General features: G+C 37.3%; 1 protein-coding gene across 6 annotated transcripts in view; it reads right to left on the minus strand.

Annotated features, from left to right (window-relative positions):
• The window catches only part of STXBP4 (syntaxin binding protein 4), a 195,073-nt gene that overhangs the window by 133,431 nt on the left and 34,241 nt on the right, over positions 1-27,401 (minus strand). For all 6 annotated transcript variants that reach the window (XM_057501329.1, XM_057501328.1, XM_057501330.1 and 3 more), the window contains one exon: positions 14,018-14,112. In XM_057501329.1, the coding sequence (XP_057357312.1) occupies positions 14,018-14,112 (95 nt within the window). The remainder of the gene's footprint in view (positions 1-14,017; positions 14,113-27,401) is intronic.

A 27,401-nucleotide genomic window follows, 5' to 3' on the forward strand; every position in this document is an offset into this window, starting at 1 on the left:
AACTAAAGTTAATAGGAATTGGGTTAAATACAAAACTTTACCATTTTTGGCTTGTTTATGGGCAGGCTTACACAAATAGTAAAGTTAAAAGCTTTCTCTATAACCCACTTCTCTCTACCTTCTTCTTTTAGTACCCATTGCCGATTAAAAATTGAGAGTCTGCTAGTTGTATTCCAGTTGTAATCTAATAGATTCTTTTGTTTTTTTATATCAGAACCATAATTTTTAGCTAGAAACATTGTCAACCAGTTAGAAGATATCTCCCAGTCCCTTTTGCAGCTTGATGAGGCCATGTGACTACAAATTGGCCAAGGAGATACAAAGTACTGTAGGGTACTTGCAGAAAGTTTTTCAAGAGTAGGGGTAGTTAGTTCTTGTCCCTTTTCCTTCTTTCTTTGGGAAAAAGAATAAAAGAAAAGAAAGAACAAGAAAGGAAAAGGAAAGAGAAGAGAAAAGTACAGGAAAAAAAGGAAAGGATAATTTTTCTTCTGTTCAGGCATTCATCATTTCATTCAACAAGTTATTTCTTTAGTGCTTACTATTTGTCAAATGCAAACTATGCAAAAAGACACAGCAAACAAGATATAGCTATGGGCTCTAGGGTGAGAGTACCAGGTAAATAAATGTAACTAGAGTGATATGTAATTAACAGAAGTGTAAACAGGATGTATATGGCAAAAACAAACTGGTTAATGACTAGGGTGGCTGGGCACAGTGAGAGGAGACAGGAGGAAGAGGAGACATCAGGAAAGATGCCTTCAAAAATGATTCCAGTGCTTAACCTAGCATTATTTGCCGACCCTGTCCACACAGTCATAAATATTTGCCTTGCATAACATGGAATAGTAATTCTTATCTTTTGGTGTTCTTGTCCTTCAGTCATAAATGTGTTCCAAATGTAAAAGAGAAAAGGAAAGGGAATAATACAAAGAACCCCCAATTATTCATACTTACTGATTATTTGCTTGAAATTTATATGCAGATTTAAGAATAAACATTATAGACCTGGTTGAGACCTTCCTCCACTGTTTCTTATCAGTAACCACTATCTTAAGGTTGGTACATCCTTCTTGTCCATAATTTAATGCATTGCTACATATAAGCCCTAATAATATGTACTCGAGTGCATTTGAAATTTTACATGAAAAATATAATACAAATGGATAACTACACATTGTTTTTATTTTTACTTCAATGTTATGATTTTACAATTGCTCAATATTGTTACCTGCAAAACTAGTTTACTTATTTTAATTTTAAATGGTATCCCACTGTATGAATATAATTTATTATAATTTCCTGATGGGCTTTTATAATTACTCAAATCTGTTTTTATTACAAAACATTATATGGTCTCCTTGTGTAGACGTGTAAAAATTTCTCTATAGTAAATCCCTAGAAGAGGAAATGCTGAGTCATAGGGTATATATAATGTCAACTTTATTAGATATTGTAAAATTAAAACTGGTGATACTAATTTATGCACACCACTAGTATATAAGCACTTCTGTTTTTCTATATTCTTAACAGCATTTGCTGTTTTCACACTTTAATATTTGTCAATATGCTGGATAGGAAATAGGATGTCATTTGTTAATTTGGATTCCCCTAATTACAAGTGAAATTAAGCTTCTTTATTAGCAATGTTTTCGACTTACAAATTATTTATCAATATGTCTTAAATTTTCATACACAGAGTTAGGAAATATTTTTTGTTAGTGATTCCTAACTTGGTGGCATTCTCCCAACTGTGAAAACCAAAAATGTCTCTAAGACATTGCCAAATGCCCTCTGAGGCAAAACCCCCACACTGCCATCCTTTAGAACCACTGCTCTAGAGACAAACACTCTTAACAGTTTGGTGTATTAATGTTTTAGGTTTTTTCCTAAGAATATAGCTCCTATATGTTAAATATATATATATACACACATATATACATAAATGTATATATATATATGCAAAAGGTATGCAATTTTGCAAAAAGTAAATCACTATACAGTTCTATGTTTTTTAAAAATTACCAATATATCACAGCTTTCTGTTCTGAACATTTTACATTACATGCATTATTAAACTGTACATTAAAGCTTAGCATTTAAGCATATTACTACAGGTTTTGAATGAAACAAAACATTGCAAAAGACCTTTTGAACTTCTCCCCAGAGGAACAACTGTTATTTGGTTGAAGATTCCCAAGTATTTTATTATATTTGATATATACTAATAACATATATGAACATATATGTGTGTGTATGTAGGAACATATGTGTACATATATATATATAGACAAGACAATAAAATAAAGCATCTATGAATCCATTTAAGAATTATAAAACTGCCAATACTGTTGAATTAATGTCCTACTCTACTACAGGTAACCACTACTAATAAACTGTTATCCCCATACTATTAATTTTTAAATGGTTATTCACACATATATTTATGTATCTCTAGCAACTTATTTTGTTTTGCTTCTTTTTAGCTTCATAAAAATGTGGTATTTAGTCTTCTGAAACCTGCTATTTTTACTCTACAGGATCGGTTTTATCATTCACACATGCTATCATAGGCTATTGCAACAGTAACACATAAATATTTGATTAGATGACTATGCCACAATTTATTCATCCACTTTCCTGTAGATGGACATTGGGGTTTTCTGCCTACTAGCAATGCAGCAATAAACATTCTTATACTGTATAAACACGGGTAAAAATCTCTTTAGTGTATATGACTTCTTCACACATTTTGGATGCTAGCATTTTATATGTAATATGTATTGCAAACATTTTCTCTTGGTTTTTGGCAAAATTTTATATTTTCAATATTCTTCTTATGAAGTTGCTTATAGAGCGTTCCCAGACATGTTTTTTTTTTTTTTTTTTAATAATTATTTTTTATTGAAGGGTAGTTGACACACAGTATTACATTACATGAGTTTCAAGTGTACAACACAGTGGTAGAACATTTATATACATAATTCTAGGTTCCAGCTATCACCCTACCAGGCTGTTACAATATCTTGACTATATTCCTTATGCTATACCTTACATCCCGGTTACTAATTTATTTTACCATTGGAAGTCTGTCCTTTTTTTTTTTTTTTTGTGAGGGCATCTCTCATATTTATTGATCAAATGGTTGTTAACGACAATAAAATTCTGTATAGGGGAGTCAATGCTCAATGCACAATCATTATTCCACCCCAAGCCTAATTTTTGTCAGTCTCCAATCTTCTGAGGCATAACAAACAAGTTTTTACATGTAGAACAAATTCTTACATAATGAATAAGTTACATAGTGAACAGTACAAGGGCAGTCATCACAGAAACTTTCGGTTTTGCTCATGCATTATGAACTATAAACAGTCAGTTCAAATATGAATACTCATTTGGTTTTTATACTTGATTTATATGTGGATACCACATTTCTCTCTTTATTATTATTATTTTTAATAAAATGCTGAAGTGGTAGGTAGATACAAGATAAAGGTAGAAAACATAGTTTAGTGTTGTAAGAGAGCACATGTAGATGATCAGGTGTGTGCCTGTAGACAATGTGTTAATCCAAGCTAGACCAGGGCAATAAAACATCCACGTATGCAGAAGATTTCTCTCAGAACGGGGGGGTGAGGTTCTAAGCCTCACCTCTGTTGATCCCCAATTTCTCACCTGATGGCCCCCCTGCGACTGTGCCTGTCTTAGGTTGTTCCTCCCTTGAGGAATCTTACCCGTCTCTGGCTAACCAGTCATCTTCCGGGGCCATACAGGGAAATGTGAAGTTGGTAAGTGAGAGAGAAGCCTTATTGTTGAAAAAGTTAGCTTTTTACTTCTTTGCATATTTATGCCCTGTGGCTTCTATGCCCAGCATTTGTCTTGAGGTATCTTTACCACTTGGAAGAATTATGATACTCGGTAAATTTGATATGAGGCACGAATTCTATTTAAGGGTTGTAATTAGGAAGGAAGAAGAAAAGCTATAGAAGTAGCAGGCGGAAGAAAACTTGGGAAGATTGATTATTTCTTTGATATATCTTCTTGTAGAGTAACTTCAGCATGTATAGGTTTTAAGCTACTACTTAAATTGCACACACACATTAACATAATAGGAGTATAGTTACATAACCAAAGCATATCTGTAATTACCAGCCATCTGCAGTGAAACCAAGAAAACCAGTTAGGCACCTTAGGCATTTGTGAAAACTTATCTATGATATGGTGGATATTGTCCAAATGAACTTGAACAGTCTGAGAGAAATCAGACAAATTAAAACAACCCATTCCTGGGGACTGTTCACATGCCATATGTTCTTTTAACAATAAATAGTTTGTAGTTGTAAGACTTTGGAGCGCTACAATTTGCACTTCTCCAAATTCTTGGTTGAGTTCCAACAGTATAGATCCAGTCCAATTTTGTTGTTTTACTATATGCACAGGCCAGCTTAGATATCTCCTTCCTCATTCCCATGGCAGGTCCAGGAACTGGTGGGATGAGTGCATCTACAGCTGTAGCAGTGCGTGGATCTTTGTTGGGGTTTTTTGATGATCATCTTCTGGCATGAGTCTTCCAGAGGGTGCAGATGTTGGAAGTTCTTTTTCATATCGTATCTTAGTTCATTTTCGGGGTAGCCCAATTAGGCTTTGATCCTCTGTATAAACACAAACAGACCCTTTGCCTACACTTTTATATGCCCTTTATACCCTTGTGTAGAACTCGTTGGAGGTTACCACACAGGAACTGCCCTTTTTTTTTTTTTTTTTTTGCTATCACTAATCTACACTTACATGACGAATATTATGTTTACTAGGCTCTCCCCTATACCAGGTCTCCCCTATAAACCCCTTTACAGTCACTGTCCATCAGCATAGCTAAATGTTGTAGAATCACTACTTGCCTTCTCTGTGTTGTACAGCCCTCCCTTTTCTCCTACCCCCCCATGCATGTTAATCTTAATACCCCCCTACTTCTCCCCCCCTTATCCCTCCCTACCCACCCATCCTCCCCAGTCCCTTTCCCTTTGGTACCTGTTAGTCCATTCTTGAGTTCTGTGATTCTGCTGCTGTTTTGTTCCTTCAGTTTTTCCTTTGTTCTTATATTCCACAGATAAGTGAAATCATTTGGTATTTCTCTTTCTCCGCTTGGCTTGTTTCACTGAGCATAATACCCTCCAGCTCCATCCATGTTGCTGCAAATGATTGGATTTGCCCTTTTCTTATAGCTGAGTAGTATTCCATTGTGTATATGTACCACATCTTCTTTATCCATTCATCTATTGATGGACATTTAGTTTGCTTCCAATTCTTGGCTATTGTAAATAGTGCTGCAATAAACATAGGGGTGCATCTGTCTTTCTCAAACTTGATTGCTGCATTCTTAGGGTAAATTCCTAGGAGTGGAATTCCTGGGTCAAATGGTAAGTCTGTTTTGAGCATTTTGATGTACCTCCATACTGCTTTCCACAATGGTTGAACTAACTTACATTCCCACCAGCAGTGTAGGAGGGTTCCCCTTTCTCCACAGCCTCGCCAACATTTGTTGTTGTTTGTCTTTTGGATGGCAGCCATCCTTACTGGTGTGAGGTGATACCTCATTGTAGTTTTAATTTGCATTTCTCTGATAATTAGCGATGTGGAGCATCTTTTCATGTGTCTGTTGGCCATCTGTATTTCTTTTTTGGAGAACTGTCTGTTCAGTTCCTCTGCCCATTTTTTAATTGGGTTATTTGTTTTTTGTTTGTTGAGGCGTGAGAGCTCCTTATATATTCTGGACGTCAAGCCTTTATCGGATGTGTCATTTTCAAATATATTCTCCCATACTGTAGGGATCCTTCTTGTTCTATTGATGGTGTCTTTTGCTGTACAGAAGCTTTTCAGCTTAATATAGTCCCACTTACTCATTTTTGCTGTTGTTTTCCTTGCCCGGGGAGATATGTTCAAGAAGAGGTCACTCATGTTTATGTCTAAGAGGTTTTCGCCTATGTTTTCTTCCAAGAGTTTAATGGTTTCATGGCTTACATTCAGGTCTTTGATCCATTTTGAGTTTACTTTTGTATATGGGGTTAGACAATGGTCCAGTTTCATTCTCCTACATGTAGCTGTCCAGTTTTGCCAGCACCACCTGTTGAAGAGACTGTCATTTCGCCATTGTATGTCCATGGCTCCTTTATCAAATATTAATTGACCATATATGTCTGGGTTAATGTCTGGATTCTCTAGTCTGTTCCATTGGTCTGTGGCTCTGTTCTTGTGCCAGTACCAAATTGTCTTGATTACTATGGCTTTATAGTAGAGCTTGAAATTGGGGAGTGAGATCCCCCCTACTTTATTCTTCTTTCTCAGGATTGCTTTGGCTATTCGGGGTCTTTGGTGTTTCCATATGAATTTTTGAATTATTTGTTCCAGTTCATTGAAGAATGTTGCTGGTAGTTTCATAGGGATTGCATCAAATCTGTATATTGCTTTGGGCAGGATGGCCATTTTAACGATATTAATTCTTCCTAGCCACGAGCATGGGATGAGTTTCCATCTGTTAGTGTCCCCTTTAATTTCTCTTAAGAGTGACTTGTAGTTTTCAGAGTATAAGTCTTTCACTTCTTTGGTTAGGTTTATTCCTAGGTATTTTATTTTTTTTGATGCAATTGTGAATGGAGTTGTTTTCCTGATTTCTCTTTCTGTTGGTTCATTGTTAGTATATAGGAAAGCCACAGATTTCTGTGTGTTGATTTTGTATCCTGCAACTTTGCTGTATTCCGATATCAGTTCTAGTAGTTTTGGGGTGGAGTCTTTAGGGTTTTTTATGTACAGTATCATGTCATCTGCAAATAGTGACAGTTTAACTTCTTCTTTACCAATCTGGATTCCTTGTATTTCTTTATTTTGTCTGATTGCCGTGGCTAGGACCTCCAGTACTATGTTAAATAACAGTGGAGAGAGTGGGCATCCCTGTCTAGTTCCCGATCTCAGAGGAAATGCTTTCAGCTTCTCGCTGTTCAATATAATGTTGGCTGTGGGTTTATCATAGATGGCCTTTATTATGTTGAGGTACTTGCCCTCTATTCCCATTTTGCTGAGAGTTTTTAACATGAATGGATGTTGAACTTTGTCAAATGCTTTTTCAGCATCTATGGAGATGATCATGTGGTTTTTGTCTTTCTTTTTGTTGATGTGGTGGATGATGTTGATGGACTTTCGAATGTTGTACCATCCTTGCATCCCTGGGATGAAACCCACTTGGTCATGGTGTATGATCCTTTTGATGTATTTTTGAATTCGGTTTGCTAATATTTTGTTGAGTATTTTTGCATCTACGTTCATCAGGGATATTGGTCTGTAGTTTTCTTTTTTGGTGGGGTCTTTGCCTGGTTTTGGTATTAGGGTGATGTTAGCTTCATAGAATGAGTTTGGGAGTATCCCCTCCTCCTCTATTTTTTGGAAAACTTTAAGGAGAATGGGTATTATGTCTTCCCTGTATGTCTGATAAAATTCCGAGGTAAATCCATCTAGCCCGGGGGTTTTGTTCTTTGGTAGTTTTTTGATTACCTCTTCAATTTCGTTGCTGGTAATTGGTCTGTTTAGATTTTCTATTTCTTCCTGGGTCAATCTTGGAAGGTTATATTTTTCTAGGAAGTTGTCCATTTCTCCTAGGTTTCCCAGCTTGTTAGCATATAGGTTTTCATAGTATTCTCCAATAATTCTTTGCATTTCCGTGGGGTCCGTCGTGATTTTTCCTTTCTCGTTTCTGATACTGTTGATTTGTGTTGACTCTCTTTTCTTCTTAATAAGTCTGGCTAGAGGCTTATCTATTTTGTTTATTTTCTCGAAGAACCAGCTCTTGGTTTCATTGATTTTTGCTTTTGTTTTATTCTTCTCAATTTTATTTATTTCTTCTCTGATCTTTATTATGTCCCTCCTTCTGCTGACCTTAGGCCTCATCTGTTCTTCTTTTTCCAATTTCGATAATTGTGACATTAGACCATTCATTTGGGATTGCTCTTCCTTTTTTAAATATGCTTGGATTGCTATATACTTTCCTCTTAAGACTGCTTTTGCTGTGTCCCACAGAAGTTGGGGCTTAGTGTTGTTGTTGTCATTTGTTTCCATATATTGCTGGATCTCCATTTTGATTTGGTCATTGATCCATTGATTATTTAGGAGCGTGTTGTTAAGCCTCCATGTGTTCGTGAGCCTCTTTGCTTTCTTTGTACAGTTTATTTCTTGTTTTATGCCTTTGTGGTCTGAAAAGTTGGTTGGTAGGATTTCAATCTTTTGAAATTTTCTGAGGCTCTTTTTGTGGCCTAGTATGTGGTCTATTCTGGAGAATGTTCCATGTGCACTTGAGAAGCATGTATATCCCGCTGCTTTTGGATGTAGAGTTCTATAGATGTCTATTAGGTCCATCTGCTCTACTGTGTTGTTCAGTGCTTCCGTGTCCTTACTTATTTTCTGCCCAGTGGATCTATCCTTTGGGGTGAGTGGTGTGTTGAAGTCTCCTAGAATGAATGCATTGCAGTCTATATCCCCCTTTAGTTCTGTTAGTATTTGTTTCACATATGCTGGTGCTCCTGTGTTGGGTGCATATATATTTAGAATGGTTATATCCTCTTGTTGGACTGAGCCCTTTATCATTATGTAGTGTCCTTCTTTATCTCTTGTTACTTTCTTTGTTTTGAAGTCTATTTTGTCTGATATTAGTACTGCAACCCCTGCTTTCTTCTCACTGTTGTTTGCTTGAAATATGTTTTTCCATCCCTTGACTTTTAGTCTGTACATGTCTTTGGGTTTGAGGTGAGTTTCTTGTAAGCAGCATATAGATGGGTCTTGCTTTTTTAGCCATTCTGTTACTCTGTGTCTTTTGATTGGTGCATTCAACCCATTAACATTTAGGGTGACTATTGAAAGATATGTACTTATTGCCATTGCAGGCTTTAAATTCGTGGTTACCAAAGGTTCAAGGTTAGCCTCTTTAGTATCTTACTGCCTAACTTAGCTCGCTTATTGAGCTGTTATATACACTGTCTGGAGATTCTTTTCTTCTCTCCCTTCTTGTTCCTCCTCCTCGATTCTTCATATGTTGGGTGTTTTGTGCTGTGCTCTTTCTAGGAGTGCTCCCATCTAGAGCAGTCCCTGTAAGATGTTCTGTAGAGGTGGTTTATGGAAAGCAAATTCCCTCAGCTTTTGTTTGTCTGGGAATTGTTTAATCCCACCGTCATATTTGAATGATAGTCGTGCTGGATACAGTATCCTTGGTTCAAGGCCCTTCTGTTTCATTGTATTAAATATATCATGCCATTCTCTTCTGGCCTGTAGGGTTTCTGTTGAGAAATCTGACGTTAGCCTGATGGGTTTCCCTTTATAGGTGACCTTTTTCTCTCTAGCTGCCTTTAACACTCTTTCCTTGTCCTTGATCTTTGCCATTTTAATTATTATGTGTCTTGGTGTTGCCCTTCTTGGATCCTTTCTGTTGGGGGTTCTGTGTATTTCCGTGGTCTGTTTGATTACTTCCTCCCCCAGTGTGGGGAAGTTTTCAGCAATTATTTCTTCTAAGATACTTTCCATCTCTTTGCCTCTCTCTTCTTCTTCTGGGACCCCTATAATACGGATATTGCTCCTTTTAGATTGGTCACACAGTTCTCTTAATATTGTTTCATTCCTGGAGATCCTTTTGTCTCTCTCTATGTCAGCTTCTATGCGTTCCTGTTCTCTGATTTCAATTCCATCAATGGCCTCTTGCATTCTATCCATTCTGCTTATAAACCCTTCCAGAGTTTGTTTCATTTCTGCGATCTCCTTTCTGGCATCTGTGATCTCTTTCCGGACTTCATCCCATTTTTCTTGCGTGTTTCTCTGCATCTCTGTCAGCATGTTTATGATTCTTATTTTGAATTCTTTGTCAGGAAGACTGGTTAGGTCTGTCTCCTTCTCTGGTGTTGTCTCTGTGATCTTTGTCTGCCTGTAGCTTTGCCTTTTCATGGTGATAGGAATAGTCTGCAGAACTGGGACGAGTGACGGCTGGAAGGACTTCCTTTCTTGTTGGTTTGTGGCCCTCCTCTCCTGGGAGAACAGCGGCCTCTAGTGGCTTGTGCTGCGCAGCTGCGCGCAGACAGGGTTTCTGCTTCCTGCCCGGCTGCTATGGAGTTAATCTCCGCTGTTGCTGTGGGCGTGGCCTGGCTCGGGCAGCTACTCCAAAATGGTGGAGTCGCGTTGGAGCAGGAGCTGCTGGGAGGCTATTTATCTCCGTAAGGGGCCTCCCTGCTCCCTGCAGCCCAGGGGTTAGGGTGCCCAGAGATCCCGGATTCCCTACCTCTGGATTAAGTGGCCCGCCCTGCCCCTTTAAGACTTCCAAAAAGCACCCGCCAAAACAAAACAACGACCACAAAAAAAAACAAGAAAAAAAAATTTTTTTAATAAAAAAAAAAAAAAATTTTTAATTAAAAAAAAAAAAGGTGGTCGTTCGTTTTTCTTTATTCTCCGGTGCCAGCCTCAGGCCTCTGCTCACCGGTCTTTCTGCCCTGTTTCCCTAATATTGGGGTCCCTGTCCCTTTAAGACTTCCAAAAAGCGCTCGCCAAAACAAAGCAGCAAAAAAGCAAAAAAAAAAATGGTCGCGCGCTTTTCTTATGTCCTCTGTCGCCCAGCCTCCAGTGCCTGCTCACTGTTCTTGCTGCCCTGTTTTCCCAGTATCGGGGGCCCTGCACTCTGGCCCGGATGGCTGGGGCTGGGTGTTCGGCAGTCCTGGGCTCCGTCTCCCTCCCGCTCTGCCTGCTCTTCTCCCGCCGGGAGCTGGGGGGAGGGGCGCTCGGCTCCCGCGGGGCCGTGGCTTGTATCTTACCCCCTTCGTGAGGCGCTGGGTTCTCTCAGGTCCGGATGTGGTCTGGATATTGTCCTGTGTCCTCTGGTCTTTATTCTAGGAAGGGTTGTCTTTGTTATATTTTCATAGATATATGTTGTTTTGGGAGGAGATTTCCGCTGCTCTACTCACGCCGCCATCTTCCGCCCCACCCCTCCCCAGACATGTTTTTATATCATAACTTCATATTTTCATAAATACATATAATAAATATTTAAAAAATATTTGTTTTAATTTTTGTGTAAATGGTACCATAATGTACCATTACCAAAAAAATCAATGTTTTTTCATTTTATTAATAACAGATTTCTTGAGATATAATTCACAGAAAGTTCACCATTTAGTGTACAGTCAAATTGCTTCACAAATGTGTACGTCAGTCACTGCAAATTCTCGAAAATTTTCATCACCCCAAAAAGAAACCCCCATACCGTTAGCAGTCACTTGCTACTTCCCTATCTCCTGGTCCCAGGCAACCACTAATATCATATTTTCTGTTTCTATGGTTTTGCCTATTGTGGCATTTCACATAAACAATCATACCATTTGCAACTGTGTCTGGCTTCTTTCATTGAGCTTTAAATTACAAGAACTTTATCTATTAGTATCTATTAGAACTTTATTCCTTTTATAGCCCAATAATAGTCCATTGTATGTGTATACTATATTTTGTTTATCTTTAAGAAGGGTAAAGGTTCTTACTAACTTTAGACTAATTAATTTAAGTTAAACATGCATGTTCAAATTTTAAGGTGATGACTGAAAAAAAGCAAGAGAAGGCATAACTTCTAAAATATGAAATATGAAAATGCAAAAACAGCCAACCAAATAATGAAGCATAATCAAACCAAAGAATACAATAAAAAAGAAGTGTTAAAAAGAACAAAGAAAAAAATTTTTAAATAAGATGGTAGAAATAAATATAAATACATTATAATAAGATAGTGTAAAGTCTGTGGAGCAATGGGAACTCTTATAAAAGATTAGTGGGAATGATAATTGGTAAAACTCTTTAGAAAAACAATTCACCAATCCAACAATTATTTCCTGAGCTTAGCTATGAGCCAAGAATTTTTCTAGGAGCTGGATTTTTCTAGAGGAAGTGAGAATTTTACAAATACCCCAAGTGGACAATACCCAAGAAAAGTTGAAAGGTAATACACAAACTCGTTGACCACATGATATCTCAATAAATCAAAATTTAGAAAGCGTATAAATGATAAAGTTAAAATTCAGAATAGAGTTACCCCTTGGGGAGAGGGAGAGGGAGAGGAATATAATCAAGAAGAAATAAACATGCAATACCGAAGGTTTTCCTTCCCAGCTGGGTGGTAGGTACATGTGTGTTTTATTACACTTTAAACTGTACATATACAATATAATCATTCTATATATGGCTGATATTTTTATATAAAGAAGTAAAAAAAATTTTGCAAAAGTAATGAAAATAGAACTCCTATCACAGTACTCAATATATGGTGACTCACTATATTAAGTAATAATTGCAAAATGCAATTAACTACAATGCAAATTGATCTAGAGCTAAAACTAGTAATAAGTGAAAGTTCTGTTGAGAGTAAAATTTACCCAAGATGAATACAGCATGTCAGTAAGTTTATAAATTTAAATTGGAAATAATTTATTTTTGATCAAAAAGTGTGGAACAAAAATTTCTTGAATAACTAGTGCCATCTTTTAACTTTAAACAAAAATGCAAATTTGTTAATTGGCCAATAAATGTCCTTAACTTTTTCTGATGTCTGAAGGATGAATTTTAAAAATGTCACTTCTTTATAATATTAGTCATATGCTTCCTAACCTAACACAAAAAACATCTCATTAACTATAATCAGACATTGGGTATGCCATTGCTTACTACAACTTTCTTCAAATGTTACAGAAATGGCAAGAGGTAAAGTAAATATCAGTGAAACGGCATCTGTATCCCAAAGCATCTTTATCAGGTACAAAAATACAGGTAGTGTTGAAGTGTAATAATTCATCTTCAAGCCAACTAATAAGTTGTATTCTTATATGCTATGTTTACCATGCCTACTTCTAGGTTTAATGTTAGGATCAAATGAGATCCACAGTATTCATAAAAACACTTTAAAAAATATTATCACTAAAAATAACAATGGTGAAGTTATTTAAAATATGTATTATTAAATCATTCTCAGAGTATTCATGAAAAGAGGCAATCCATTTCTCAGACAAGAAATTAATATATAACTAGTTCAGTGTTACAAATCATTTTACAGTACATCCTGATAAAAAATTTTAGACTAGTAAAAAGGGAATTTCATGAAGACAATGTCATACATACATACGTCTTGACAGGTAATTCCTTCATCAAATTCTAACCTCTTTGTCTTTCTTAAAATTTGTTCTGAGTAGGCTAATTACTTAATAACCACATAGTTGATCAGCACCTCTTCCTTGTGAAATTTTATTATAACACTAATTTTCTAGATGTTATATGTAACATATTTATAGAATATAAAGAAAAAAATTGCATTTTAAATACTTAAGACATTGTTCTTATCTATTACTGAATAATAAATACCTTCAATATGTAATGGATAATAAAATCGTATCTGTCTACAAAAGTACCAACTAAAGTAGAAGGACCTATTTCAAAATGAATTGATACAGATATTTTATATAAAAATGTAACTATCCAAAAAAATCAGAGTAGCTTAGGAAATATTTGGGTAAATAGAAACTCATTTGGACTTAGAAAAAAATATTTATTAAGTGAAATACAGTTTCAAACTGAAAACAAAGAATGTTCTACTAAGTCACTAAATATATTTTGAATAAAAGCAAAGAACTGAATCTACACAGAATGTGGATTTAATGAGATGTAATAATTTATCATAATTTATTCCATGTTTACTTTGATTCTACAGGTAAAACATCATATTTGTCTTATTCCCAGATGGGAGGAAACTGATTAATTTGATGTCAATTTAGTTACAAAGGTTTTAGTTATCTTTTGTAGTACTGAACCACCATGAACTGTCCAACTCAAACATGAATTAAATAATTTAAACCTGTCACTCATTTAATTGCAAATAAGTAACTAATGGCTCCAGTTCTCTATCCCTTAAAAGAATAAAAATATTTCCTTGTTATTTTATGGAAGCAAAATGGAAATTTTAGATAGTTACCAATTCCAGTTTCTCTGCCTTAAGGCGAACAGAGGAATTTAGGGAAATCTTCTTTCCTCGTGTTCCATAATTACCAGTCCAGGCAGGGGTAATATCTAAGAGACAACAGAGTACACATTAATTGGAAACTTAATTGGAATAGGACTTTCCATTTGACAAGATGTGTTCTGGGCTCCTGCTGTCCAAAAATAATTCTGGCTAACAAGTTGGCAGTTCTCACTTTTGTTTTCATGATTTTTCTTTAAATCTAAAATGTATCACATAGGCCCGCTTCACTTCAGCCCTAAAATGTGACATAAAAAGAGTGGCCAAGTATGCATTAAGTCCCACGGAAATATTAATTTAAAAGACACACATACATCCTACCACTACCCTGTCATCACAATGCCTTACTAATAGTAAAAGGAAAAGTCTTTGCTTTCTTCCAAAGTAAGTAAGATCATATGAGAAATTCAAAAAGATCGTAATCTTTCTTTGACTGGCAAAAGTGGTTTTGTTATGTGAGTTCTGGAGATACTATGGAAAAACTCACAAATGCAAACTGTTTCAAGTTTGCACATGAAGTATAATATAGCTTCAGAACTTTTTGAACTAAAAATCCTATATCTTACTTTACATAAGGGCTATATTTCAAGTAGCATCAAGGGACTTTCAAGAGTTGTGTCTCACACACTTGTCACCCATTCTCTAAACACCACCTCAATTAACCATCGTTATTTAGATAAGCTTTTGTCCTTGTTGCATGAGTAAGAAACCAGGTGCTCACAAGGGGCTAGAGCTTGGAAAATTACTTGTTTTAATATGCTGAAGTTTGTAAAACAAATTCCTATAATTTATGTCAATCCTTATATCTAAACTGTCACCATTCTAAATACACTTTTAAATGATATTTTACTAGTTCTACATAGAAACAAGAGGAAGATGAAAAACTTTTTAAAATGTCACATCTTTATGCAGTGTTTTAATTTTTTTCTTTTTTCTCAGAGCATCTGTCTCTAAGTACAAAATGATTTGCATTCTCTTTCTTAAGAACATAAGAAGCGCATATGAAAATAAATAGTGTTCCTCTAAACCTTTAACACATCCTTAACATTCTATGTAAAATCTTGAATATAGCTTATAGGTGTCAAGATGATAAAAAAAATGGTACTGACTTTTAGCTTCAAATGGAATCAAACCTTGAGAAAGACTGATTTTAGTATAATAGAATTTTTACAATTCTAGTAAGAGCAACAAAGTTTCTTGTTATTTTGATACCTCATCATTGGCTATGGGAAAAAATAATATATACAAGATACATTTTTTTCTGTTAGAGAAATTCTGTGCCAAACCTAAAGTGTAGCATGAAAGATCGGTGTTAAGTAGAGTGATATGGGAGACCAAACAGCAGAAAAGTCAAACTTTATTTTTCATTTTTAAGGTCTGGACTTGTGAGGCTTGACAATGTTTTCAGCATGGTGCCTGACATACCATTAAAGCACACTAACAAAGGTGCACCCAGGCTAACCTAGTTACGGTCTCAGATTAGGACTAACTCTGAGGGTGAATTACTCAATTCAAGTGTAAGTATATGGAAGGGCTGGAGACGGGATGAGAGCAAAAGAGAGCAGAAAGAGACAGGGAGGGACAGGGAAACACACCAACAAAAGGGCACTTTAGGTAGAAAGATAGACACAAGCAGCTGGAAATTGGAAGATGAGGTTCAGAGAAAGCCCCCTACTGGTAACATTCAAAGAAAAAGCCACCCAAACTCTGGCCAGATAGGGGGTCCCATGTGAAGACAACAATGGTTTTGCAGGGAGATAACTTCCTCTGCAACTAGATAGCAAAGGACAGGACTAAAAACTGCCCAAATCACACCTTAGCATGGGGAAAGGACATACTCACTGAGAGGGATGACTATACAGAAGGAACTATAAATCAAGTAACCCCACCTTGCCCGTCAGACGTGCCTCCCTGACAGGAAGTAACATAAAGGCCTTCCACCTTAAAGTTCAGGAACCTTTGTCTACCTTAACTCTGGCCTGCTCCTCCCCTAGAGCATATTCAAATAAAACTTTCACTCTGCTTCACTATTGGGTCTCTACCTTTTAATTCTTTGCTGCAGCAGGAACAAGAACCAAGGAAAACAAACTCAACCAGTAACATTCTCACTTACGTTTTTCTACATCTAAGCATAAAAAGTTGCTCTGTGTAACGGTGGAAATAACAGATCAGCTCTTACTTATGCCTACTTTTAGCCAGGCAGTACACTAAGACTTTGCATATAAAAGCTCATTAATTTTTACAATAACCACATTGACATAAGTGTTATTATCTGCATTCCAAAGATGAAGAAACCAAGGCCCATAAAGATAAAGAAATTAGCCCTAGATCACACAGACAGTAGGTGACCATGTCAGGATTCTAATATCTTGTGACTCCTGAAGCCAATGTTCTTAAATGTGTTAATATTTTTCATCATCAATTTTTTCCTTTGCAAAGTAGGAAGAAAAAAACAGATCACCTTACGGAAATTGTAAAGGTAAAAAAAGAAAATCATGGACAACTACTAGGAAACTATAAAGTACTATGAATATTAAAACATAGAGACATTGTATTTAAACAGAAGATTTAACGTAAAATTATACAAATCCCCCATTTAACAATACGCTTAACAAGATCTCACATTCTTCCAGTCAACCTTCCCCTACACCTTTTGCTCTGAGCCAAAATCTTAGGAGGACCTGTGCATAAATCCAGTATGCTTTGGTGTATCAGAGTAGCTTGGCCCAAAAAGCCACTCAAAGAGAGCTTTCCTCATTTGTCAGTTACATCCCTCAATTCCAGCCTCATGTTTTTTTATCTGCTCGTCCCTGGGGAACTGAGACTTTTCAAAGTATAGCTTATTGTTCTCTTGGATCTTCCTTTACTCTTCTTGGGAGATGAAAGGGAATGTTTTATAAAGGAAAGGATCATTTGGTTAACACCATGAACCCTCCATGGACATCTTTCCCCATCACTACTTTGTTTCAGTTACAAAAGCCTTAGTGCAGTAGAATTAAGGCTTGTGCTATAGTGAAGTTAAACAGTAGTATTTATTCATGCAATAATTCTTTACTGATTTCCTTAGGAATGTCTTTACTATGCTTTTAGCTCACAGGCTCATGTGTTATTCAGCTTATGGCAATAAGTAAACAACTATGGATTCCAAAATAAGATATTTATGTAAAAAAGTTTTAAAAAACGAATTCAAGTATTACGTAGATTTAAAAATTCTAACTAGTTTTACACTTTGGAATGATTTTGAGATAGAAACTGGGGCAGATCTGTCTCATTAAGCTTATTTTTGTTGAGGTTAATATTAAAACTCATTTATGTTTTTGAATAAATAACAACTAGCTGAAAGAGTCCACATGTGATGGTTAAGGATCTAATTTGGGAACAACCTGTAATTAAGTATTTAGACAAATTACAATGTGAGTTTCCTAGAGATAATTTAGCATTGATTTTGCTTTCTTCCCCCCAGAAACAATTGGCATGCTACATTTATGTGGAAGAAAATGAGACTAAGTCAGTGCAACTTCTACCCTAGAAAAATGTTCCATTATAATAGCATTTTAATATTTACTTTACATGTAGCCTACTCACTTAAACGTATTTTTCATTAAATTATTTTTCCATTTCAAAATCTAGCATTGCTTCTTATAGACATTGATGTAAATTGTTACCTCAGTTTACTCATTACTTCAAGATTCCTTGGCTTTAATCAGACCTGCCTCCTGGGGTCACCTGACATGAAGCTTATCCTTAGTTCTGTGCTTTTGCTCATGGTGCTTCCCTTCCTCATGATGATGATCTCCTACCTTCATCCATCAGTTGATGCTTAGCACTTCCTTTAAGGTCTGGACAATGTCTGAATTTTGCACTAGTTTTTGGGGTGGAAAGAGGATGCAAAATTGAATTCAAAATAAAAGTTTCCACTTTTGCTCTAAAAACATGCTCTGGAATATTATCTGAGCTACACTGTAGTCTGCAGTTTCTGTAATATTAATAACAGTAACAGCAAAATTTACTGAGCAAAATATACTACGTACCAATTACAATGTGAAGTGCTGACATGCATGATCTTATTTAATACTCATTACAACTCCATGAGGCAACTATTTCAAGGTTATATTGCTAATAAGTTGGGAACAAAAATTTGAATTTTTAAGTTTGCATTCAGAGTCTGGTGATTAACTACTGTGGCTTCCCTACACCACCTTCAGGCCACTTACTTCAGTTGACCACTGAATAACATGGGTTTGAACCGCACAGGTCCACTTATATGTGGGTTTTTTTTCAATAAGTATACTGCAAAATTTTTTGGAGATTTGTGACAATTCTGAAATAATATTTTCTTTTCTCTAGCTTACTTTATTGAAATAACACATTATATAATATGAATAATATACAAAATATGTGTTAATTGACTGTTTATGTTAGTGATAAGGCTTCTGGTTAACAGTTGGCTGTATTAAGGAGTTAGGTTTTTAGGGAGTCAAGTCACATGCAGGTTTCTGACCACTGGCACCTCTAACACCATGGTGTTTAAGGGTCACCCATACTTCTTTCCTTAGACTACTTTGCTCATGTCTTTCCACTATTTGAGCAAATGTGTTATTCATCCACAAGATGGTATGCTCATTAGACTACTGAAACCACCTATACCCTGCTCTAGTTAACGCAGAACACTGCAGACAGGAGTCATTCAATAAAGGAAGCAGAGACACACAGACCAAACATATATATGGTTGCTAACCTGAATAATGAAGATTCTTTTTTTCCATATTTGATTTTATAACATATCAAGTATCTCATGAAAAACACCTAATTCCTCCATAATTATTACTAAACTATATTTTCTGCACACATGACATATTGGCGAATGGTTACTGAATAAGTAAATGGCTAAAAGAGGCATTTAGTTCAATTACTTTAAAAAAAAAGATGTTATGGGGGCGGAGCAAACATGGCGGCGTGAGTAGGACAGTGGGAATCTCCTCCCAAAAACATATATACTTTTGAAAATACAACAAACACAACTAGCCCTAAAAGAGAGGCCAGAAGACGCAGGACAGTGGCCAGACTGCAGCTACACCAGCGAGAACCCAGCGACTGGTGAAAGGGGTAAGATACAAGCCCCGGCCCTGCGGGACCCGAGCGCCCCTCCCCCCAGGTCCCGGCGGGAGAAGAGGAGGCAGAGCGGGAGGGAGACGGAGCCCAGGACTGCCGAACACCCAGCCCCAGCCATACGGGCCAGAGCGCAGACACAGTACGTGCCCAGGGGGCCCTGGATACTGGGGGAACAGGGAGTAAGACCTCTGAGCGGGTGCCGAAGCTGATGCCCCTGTGACAAAGAAAAGCGGGGGCTTTTTGAAAGTCTTAAAGGGACAGGGACTTAACAGCTTGATGGAAACAACCCAGGTCACAGTACAGCAGCTGGAAATTACAGGGCAAACCGGGTGCACTAAACCCCTGGGCAACAGCTCTGAGATCCCTCACGGAGGCAAACAGTCAAGCAGCCCCCCCATCCATTACCCACCTGGTGCTGCTAAAGCAGAGAAGCAGCCTGAGACAAATTCCGCCCACAGAAAGGGAAATTTCTCCCTTCCGGCCCTGTAAGACACAAAGACCCACTCTACATGCAATTACCCAAGACAAGCCACTAGGGGTCGCAGTTGTCCCATTAAAGAAAGGCCAGTAGCAAGTGAAAATTTTGGCCCTCCCAGCTGACAGTCAATAGCACCTATCAACATGAAAAGGCAAAAAAATATGATCCAGACAAGACTAACCCAGACAGCTTCGGCATCTGCTACATCTTCCCCTGAGAAGGAATCTGGGGAGATAGATTTAGCCAGTCTTCCTGAAAAAGAATTCAAAACAAAAGTCATAACCATGCTGATGGACTTGCAGAGAAATATGCAAGAACTAAGGAAGGAGAATTCAGAAATAAAACAAGCTCTGGAAGGACTTCAAAACAGAATGGACGAGATGCAAGAGACCATTAATGGACTAGAAAACAGAGAACAGGAACGCAGAGAAGCTGATGCAGAGAGAGATAAAAGGATCTCCAGGAATGAAAGAATTTTAAGAGAGCTGAGTGATCAATCGAAAAGGAACAATATAAGAATCATAGGTATTCCAGAAGAAGTAGAGAGAGAAAAGGGGATAGAAAATGTCTTTGAAGAAATAATTGCTGAAAATTTCCCCAAACTAGGGGAAGAAATGGCCTCTCAGACGACAGAGGTACACAGAACTCCCATGACAAGGGATCCAAGGAGGGCAACACCAAGACACATAATAATTAAAATGGCAAAGATCAAAGACAAGGACAAAGTATTACAGGCAGCCAGAGAGGAAAAAAAAGGTTACCTACAAAGGAAAACCCATCAGGCTATCATCAGACTTCTCAACAGAAACCCTACAGGCCAGAAGAGAATGGCATGATATACTTAATGCAATGAAACAGAAGGGCCTCGAACCAAGACTACTGTATCCAGCACGAATATCATTTAAATATGAAGGAGGGATTAAACAATTCCCAGACAAGCAAAAGTTGAGGGAATTTGCCTCCCACAAACCACCTCTACAGGGCATCCTACAGGGACTGCTCTAGATGGGAGCACTCCTAAAAAGAGCACAGAACAAAACACCCAACATATGAAGAAGGGAGGAGGAGGAATAAGAAGGGAGAGAAATAAAGAATCATCAGACTGTGTTTATAATAGCTCAACAAGCGAGTTAAGTTAGATAGTAAGATAGTAAAGAAGCTAACCCTAAACCTTTGGTAACCACAAACTTAAAGCCTGCAATGGCAATAAATTCATACCTTTCAATAATCACCCTAAATGTAAATGGACTGAATGCACCAATCAAAAGACACAGAGTAATAGAATGGATAAAAAAGCAAGATCCATCCATATGCTGCTTACAAGAGACTCACCTCAAACCCAAAGACGCGCACAGACTTAAAGTCAAGGGATGGAAAAAGATATTTCAAGAAAACAACAGAGAGAAGAAAGCAGGTGTTGCAATTCTGGTATCAGACAAAACAGACTTCAAAACAAAGAAAGTAACAAAAGACAAAGAAGGACATTACATAATGATAAAGGGCTCAGTCCATCAAGAGGATATAACCATTATAAATATATATGCACCCAATACAGGAGCACCAACATACCTGAAACAAATATTAATAGAACTAAAGGAGGAAATAGAATGCAATGCATTCATTCTAGGAGACTTCAACACACCACTCACTCCAAAGGACAGATCCACCAGACAGAAAATAAGTAAGGACACAGAGGCACTGAACAACACACTAGAACAGATGGACCTAATAGACATCTACAGAACTCTACATCCAAAAGCAACAGGATACACATTCTTCTCAAGTGCACATGGAACATTCTCCAGAATAGACCACATACTAGGACACAAAAAGAGCCTCAGTAAATTCCAAAAGATTGAAACCCTACCAACCAACTTTTCAGACCACAAAGGCATTAAACTAGAAATAAACTGTTCAAAGAAAGCAAAAAGGCTCACAAACACATGGAGGCTAAACAACACGCTCCTAAATAATCAATGGATCAATGACCAAATCAAAATGGAGATCCAGCAATATATGGAAACAAATGACAACAACAACACTAAGCCCCAACTTCTGTGGGACACAGCAAAAGCAGTCTTAAGAGGAAAGTATATAGCAATCCAAGCATATTTAAAAAAGGAAGAGCAATCCCAAATGAATGGTCTAATGTCACCACTATCGAAATTGGAAAAAGAAGAACAAATGAGGCCTAAGGTCAGCAGAAGGAGGGACATAATAAAGATCAGAGAAGAAATAAATAAAATTGAGAAGAATAAAACAATAGCAAAAATCAATGAAACCAAGAGCTGGTTCTTCGAGAAAATAAACAAAATAGATAAGCCTCTAGCCAGACTTATTAAGAGGAAAAGAGAGTCAACACAAATCAACAGTATCAGAAACGAGAAAGGAAAAATCACGACGGACCCCGCAGAAATACAAAGAATTATTAGAGACTACTATGAAAACCTATATGCTAACAAGCTGGGAAACCTAGGAGAAATGGACAACTTCCTAGAAAAATACAACCTTCCAAGACTGACCCAAAAAGAAACAGAAAATCTAAACAGACCAATTACCAGCAATGAAATTGAAGCGGTAATCAAAAAACTACCAAAGAACAAAACCCCCGGGCCAGATGGATTTACCTCGGAATTTTATCAGACATACAGGGAAGACATAATACCAATTCTCCTTAAAGTTTTCCAAGAAATAGAAGGGAGGGGATACTCCCAAACTCATTCTATGAAGCTAACATCACCCTAATACCAAAACCAGGCAAAGACCCCACCAAAAAAGAAAACTACAGACCAATATCCCTGATGAACGTAGACGCAAAAATACTCAACAAAATTTTAGCAAACCGAATTCAAAAATACATCAAAACCATCGTACACCATGACCAAGTGGGATTCATCCCAGGGATGCAAGGATGGCACAACATTCGAAAGTCCATCAACATCATCCACCACATCAACAAAAAGAAAGACAAAAACCACATGATCATCTCCATAGATGCTGAAAAAGCATTTGACAAAGTTCAACATCCATTCATGATAAAAACTCTCAGCAAAATGGGAATAGAGGGCAAGTACCTCAACATAATAAAGGCCATCTATGAAAAACCCACAGCCAACATTATATTGAATAGCGAGAAGCTGAAAGCATTTCTGCTGAGATCGGGAACTAGACAGGGATGACCACTCTCCCCACTGTTATTTAACATAGTACTGGAGGTCCTAGCCACGGCAATCAGACAAAACAAAAAAATACAAGGCACCCAGATTGGCAAAGAAGAAGTCAAACTGTCACTATTTGCAGATGACATGATACTGTACATAAAAAACCCTAAAGACTCCACCCCAGAACTACTAGAACTGATATCGGAATACAGCAAAGTTGCAGGATACAAAATCAACACACAGAAATCTGTGGCTTTCCTATACACTAACAATGAACCAACAGAAAGAGAAATCAGGAAAACAACTCCATTCACAATTGCATCAAAAAAAAATAAAATACCTAGGAATAAACCTAACCAAAGAAGTGAAAGACTTATATTCTGAAAACTACAAGTCACTCTTAAAAGAAATTAAAGGGGACACTAACAGATGGAAACGCATCCCATGCTCATGGCTAGGAAGAATTAATATCGTCAAAATGGCCATCCTGCCCAAAGCAATATACAGATTTGATGCAATCCCTATGAAACTACCAGCAACATTCTTCAATGAACTGGAACAAATAATTCAAAAATTCATATGGAACCACCAAAGACCCCGAATAGCCAAAGCAATCCTGAGAAAGAAGAATAAAGTAGGGGGGATCTCACTCCCCAACTTCAAGCTCTATTATAAAGCCATAGTAATCAAGACAATTTGGTACTGGCACAAGAGCAGAGCCACAGACCAATGGAACAGACTAGACAATCCAGACATTAACCCAGACATATATGGTCAATTAATATTTGATAAAGGAGCCATGGACGTACAATGGCGAAATGACAGTCTCTTCAACAGATGGTGCTGGCAAAACTGGACAGCTACATGTAGGAGAATGAAACTGGACCATTGTCTAACCCCATATACAAAAGTAAACTCAAAATGGATCAAAGACCTGAATGTAAGTCACGAAACCATTAAACTCTTGGAAGAAAACATAGGCACAAACCTCTTAGACATAAACATGAGTGACCTCTTCTTGAACTTATCTCCCCGGGCAAGGAAAACAACAGCAAAAATGAACAAGTGGGACTATATTAAGCTGAAAAGCTTCTGTACAGCAAAAGACACCATCAATAGAACAAAAAGGAACCCTACAGTATGGGAGAATATCTTTGAAAATGACACATCCGATAAAGGCTTGACATCCAGAATATATAAAGAGCTCACATGCCTCAACAAACAAAAAACAAATAACCCAATTAAAAAATGGGCAAAGGAACTGAACAGACAGTTCTCCAAAAAAGAAATACAGATGGCTAACAGACACATGAAAAGATGCTCCACATCGCTAATTATCAGAGAAATGCAAATTAAAACTACAATGAGGTATCACCTCACACCAGTAAGGATGGCTGCCATCCAAAAGACAAACAACAACAAATGTTGGCGAGGCTGTGGAGAAAGGGGAACCCATCTACACTGCTGGTGGGAATGTAAACTTGTTCAACCATTGTGGAAAGCAGTATGGAGGTACATCAAAATGCTCAAAACAGACCTACCATTTGACCCAGGAATTGCACTCCTAGGAATTTACCCTAAGAATGCAGCAATCAAGTATGAGAAAGACCAATGTACCCCTATGTTTATCGCAGCACTATTTACAATAGCCAAGAATTGGAAGCAACCTAAATGTCCATCGACAGATGAATGGATAAAGAAGATGTGGTACATATACACAATGGAATACTACTCAGCCATAAGAAAAGGGCAAATCCAACCATTTGCAGCAACATGGATGGAGCTGGAGGGTATTATGCTCAGTGAAACAAGCCAAGCAGAGAAAGAGAAATACCAAATGATTTCACTCATCTGTGGAATATAAGAACAAAGGAAAAACTGAAGGAACAAAACAGCAACAGAATCACAGAACTCAAGAATGGACTAACAGGTACCAAAGGGAAAGGGACTGGGGAGGATGGGTGGGTAGGGAGGGATAAGGGGGGGCAGAAAAAGAGGGGTATTAAGATTAGCATCCATAGCGGGGTGGGAGAAAGGGGAGGGCTGTACAACACAGAGAAGACAAGTAGTGATTCTACAACAGTTTGTTACGCTGATGGACAGTGACTGTAAAGGAGTATATAGGGGGGACCTGGTATAGGGGAGAGCCTAGTAAACAAAGTATTCGTCATGTAAGTGTAGATTAATGATTAAAAAAAAAAAAAAAAAAAGGAGTTCCTATGTGGTGACCTCTAATGAGTTCTACACAATGATATAAAGGGCATATAAAAGTGTAGGCAAAGGGTCTGTTTGTGTTTATACAGAGGATCAAAGCCTAATTGGGCTACCCCGAAAATGAACTAAGATACGATATGAAAAAGAACTTCCAACATCAGCACTCTCGGGAAGACTCATGACAGAAGATGATCAGCAAAAAAAAAAAAACTCCAACAAAGATCCACGCACTGTCACAGGTGTAGATGCACTCATCCCATCAGTTCCTGGACTTGCCATGGGAATGATGAAGGAGATATCTAAGCTGGCCTGTGTATACAGTAAAACAAAAATCGGACTGGATCTATATTGTTGGAACTCAACCAAGAATTAGGAGAAGTGCAAATTGTAGCGCTCCAAAATCTTACAACCACAGACTATTTATCGTTAAAAGAACATATGGAATATGAACAGTCCCCAGGAATGGGTTATTCTAGTTTATCTGAATTCTCTCAGACTGTTTAAGTTCAGTCGGACAATATCCACCATATCATAGATAAGTTTTCACAAATGCCTAAGGTGCCTAACTGGTTTTCTTGGTTTCACTGGAGATGGCTGGTAATTACAGGTATGCTTTGGTTAGGTAACTATATTCCTATTATGTTAATGTGTGTGCACAATTTAATTAGTAGTTTAAAACCTATCCATGCTAAAGTTACTCTACAAGAAGATATGTCAAAGAAATAATCAATCTTCCCAGGTTTTCTTCTGCCTGCTACTTCTATAGCTTTTCTTCTTCCTACCTAATCACAACCTTTAAATAGAACTCGTGCCACATGTCGAATTTACCGAGTATCATAATTCTTCCAAGTGGTAAAGACACCTCAAGACAAATGCTGGGCATAGAAGCCACAGGGCATAAATATGCAAAGAAGTAAAAAGCTAACCTTTTCAAACAATAAGGCTTCTCTCTCACTTACCAACTTCACATTTCCCTGTATGGCCCCGGAAGATGACTGGTTAGCCAGAGATGGGTAAGATTCCTCAAGGGAGGAACAACCTAAGACAGGCACAGTCGCAGGGGGCCATCTGGTGAGAAAATGGGGAGCAGCAGAGGTGAGGCTTAGAACCTCCCCCCTCATGTTCTGAGAGAAATCTTCTGCATACATGGATGTTTATTGCCCTCGTCTAGCTCGGATTAACACATAGTCTACAGGCACACACCTGATCATCTACATTTGCTCTCTTACAACACTAAACTCTGTTTTCTACCTTTATCTCGTATCTACCTACCACTTCAGCATTTTATTAAAAATAATAATAATAGAGAAATGTGGTATCCACATATAAATCAAGTTTAAAAATCAAATGAATATTCATATTTGAACTGACTGTGTATAGTTCATAATGCATGAGCAAAACCGAAAGCTTCTGTGATTACTGCCCTTGCACTGTTCACCATGTAACTTATTCACTATGTAAGAATTTGTACTCCATGTAAGAATTTGTTCGTTATGCATCAGAAGATTGGAGACTGACGAAAATTAGGCTTGGGGTGGATTAATGATTGTGCATTGAGTATTGACCCCCCTATACAGAAATTTATTGTGGTTAACAACTATTTGATCAATAAATATGAGAGATGCCCTCACAAAATATATATACTTCCAATTGTAAAATAACCGGGATGTAATGTATAGCATAAGGAATATAGTCAAAATATTGTAACAACTTGGTATGGTGATAGCTGGTACCTAGAATTATCATGTATATAAATGTTGAATCACTGTGTTGTACACCTGAAACTAATGTAATGTAATACTGTTGTCAACTACCCTTCAATAAAAAAAAAAAAAAAAGATGTTATGTAAATGTCTCCTCAGTATTGTTTGCTTCTTTCACTTATTTTTTTTTTCCTCACATGGTTCCCAGTTTAAAATAAAAACAAAATATCAAGAATGGAAATTAATTATGTAAAGGGAATAATAACTAAAAAGTTTCTGAGTCAACAAATCCCACTAAGTAAAAAGGCATATAATTTATGGCTGAAGATTGCTTATAACCCACAGGGAAATACTTGTTAACTATGGTAGTTATGCTGAATGTTTGTGTCCACCCCAAAATTCATATGTTGAAATCCTAACCCCAAATGATGATGGTGTTGCAGGTGGTGGGGCCCTGAGGAGGTGCTCAGGTCATGAGGGTGGAGCACTCATCAGTGGGTCAGTGTCCTTCTCAGAGTCCCCACATCCTCCCTAGCCCCTTCCACCGTGCAAGGACATGATGAGAAGTCTGCAACAAGAAGGCTCTCAGTCCTGGACTTCCAGCCTCCAGAACTGTGGGAAATGTTTACAGGCTACTCAGGCTGTACTATTTTGTTATAGTAGTCCAAAAA

This window comes from Manis pentadactyla, chromosome 4 (assembly GCF_030020395.1).
Source record: "Manis pentadactyla isolate mManPen7 chromosome 4, mManPen7.hap1, whole genome shotgun sequence".
Lineage (NCBI taxonomy): Eukaryota > Metazoa > Chordata > Mammalia > Pholidota > Manidae > Manis > Manis pentadactyla.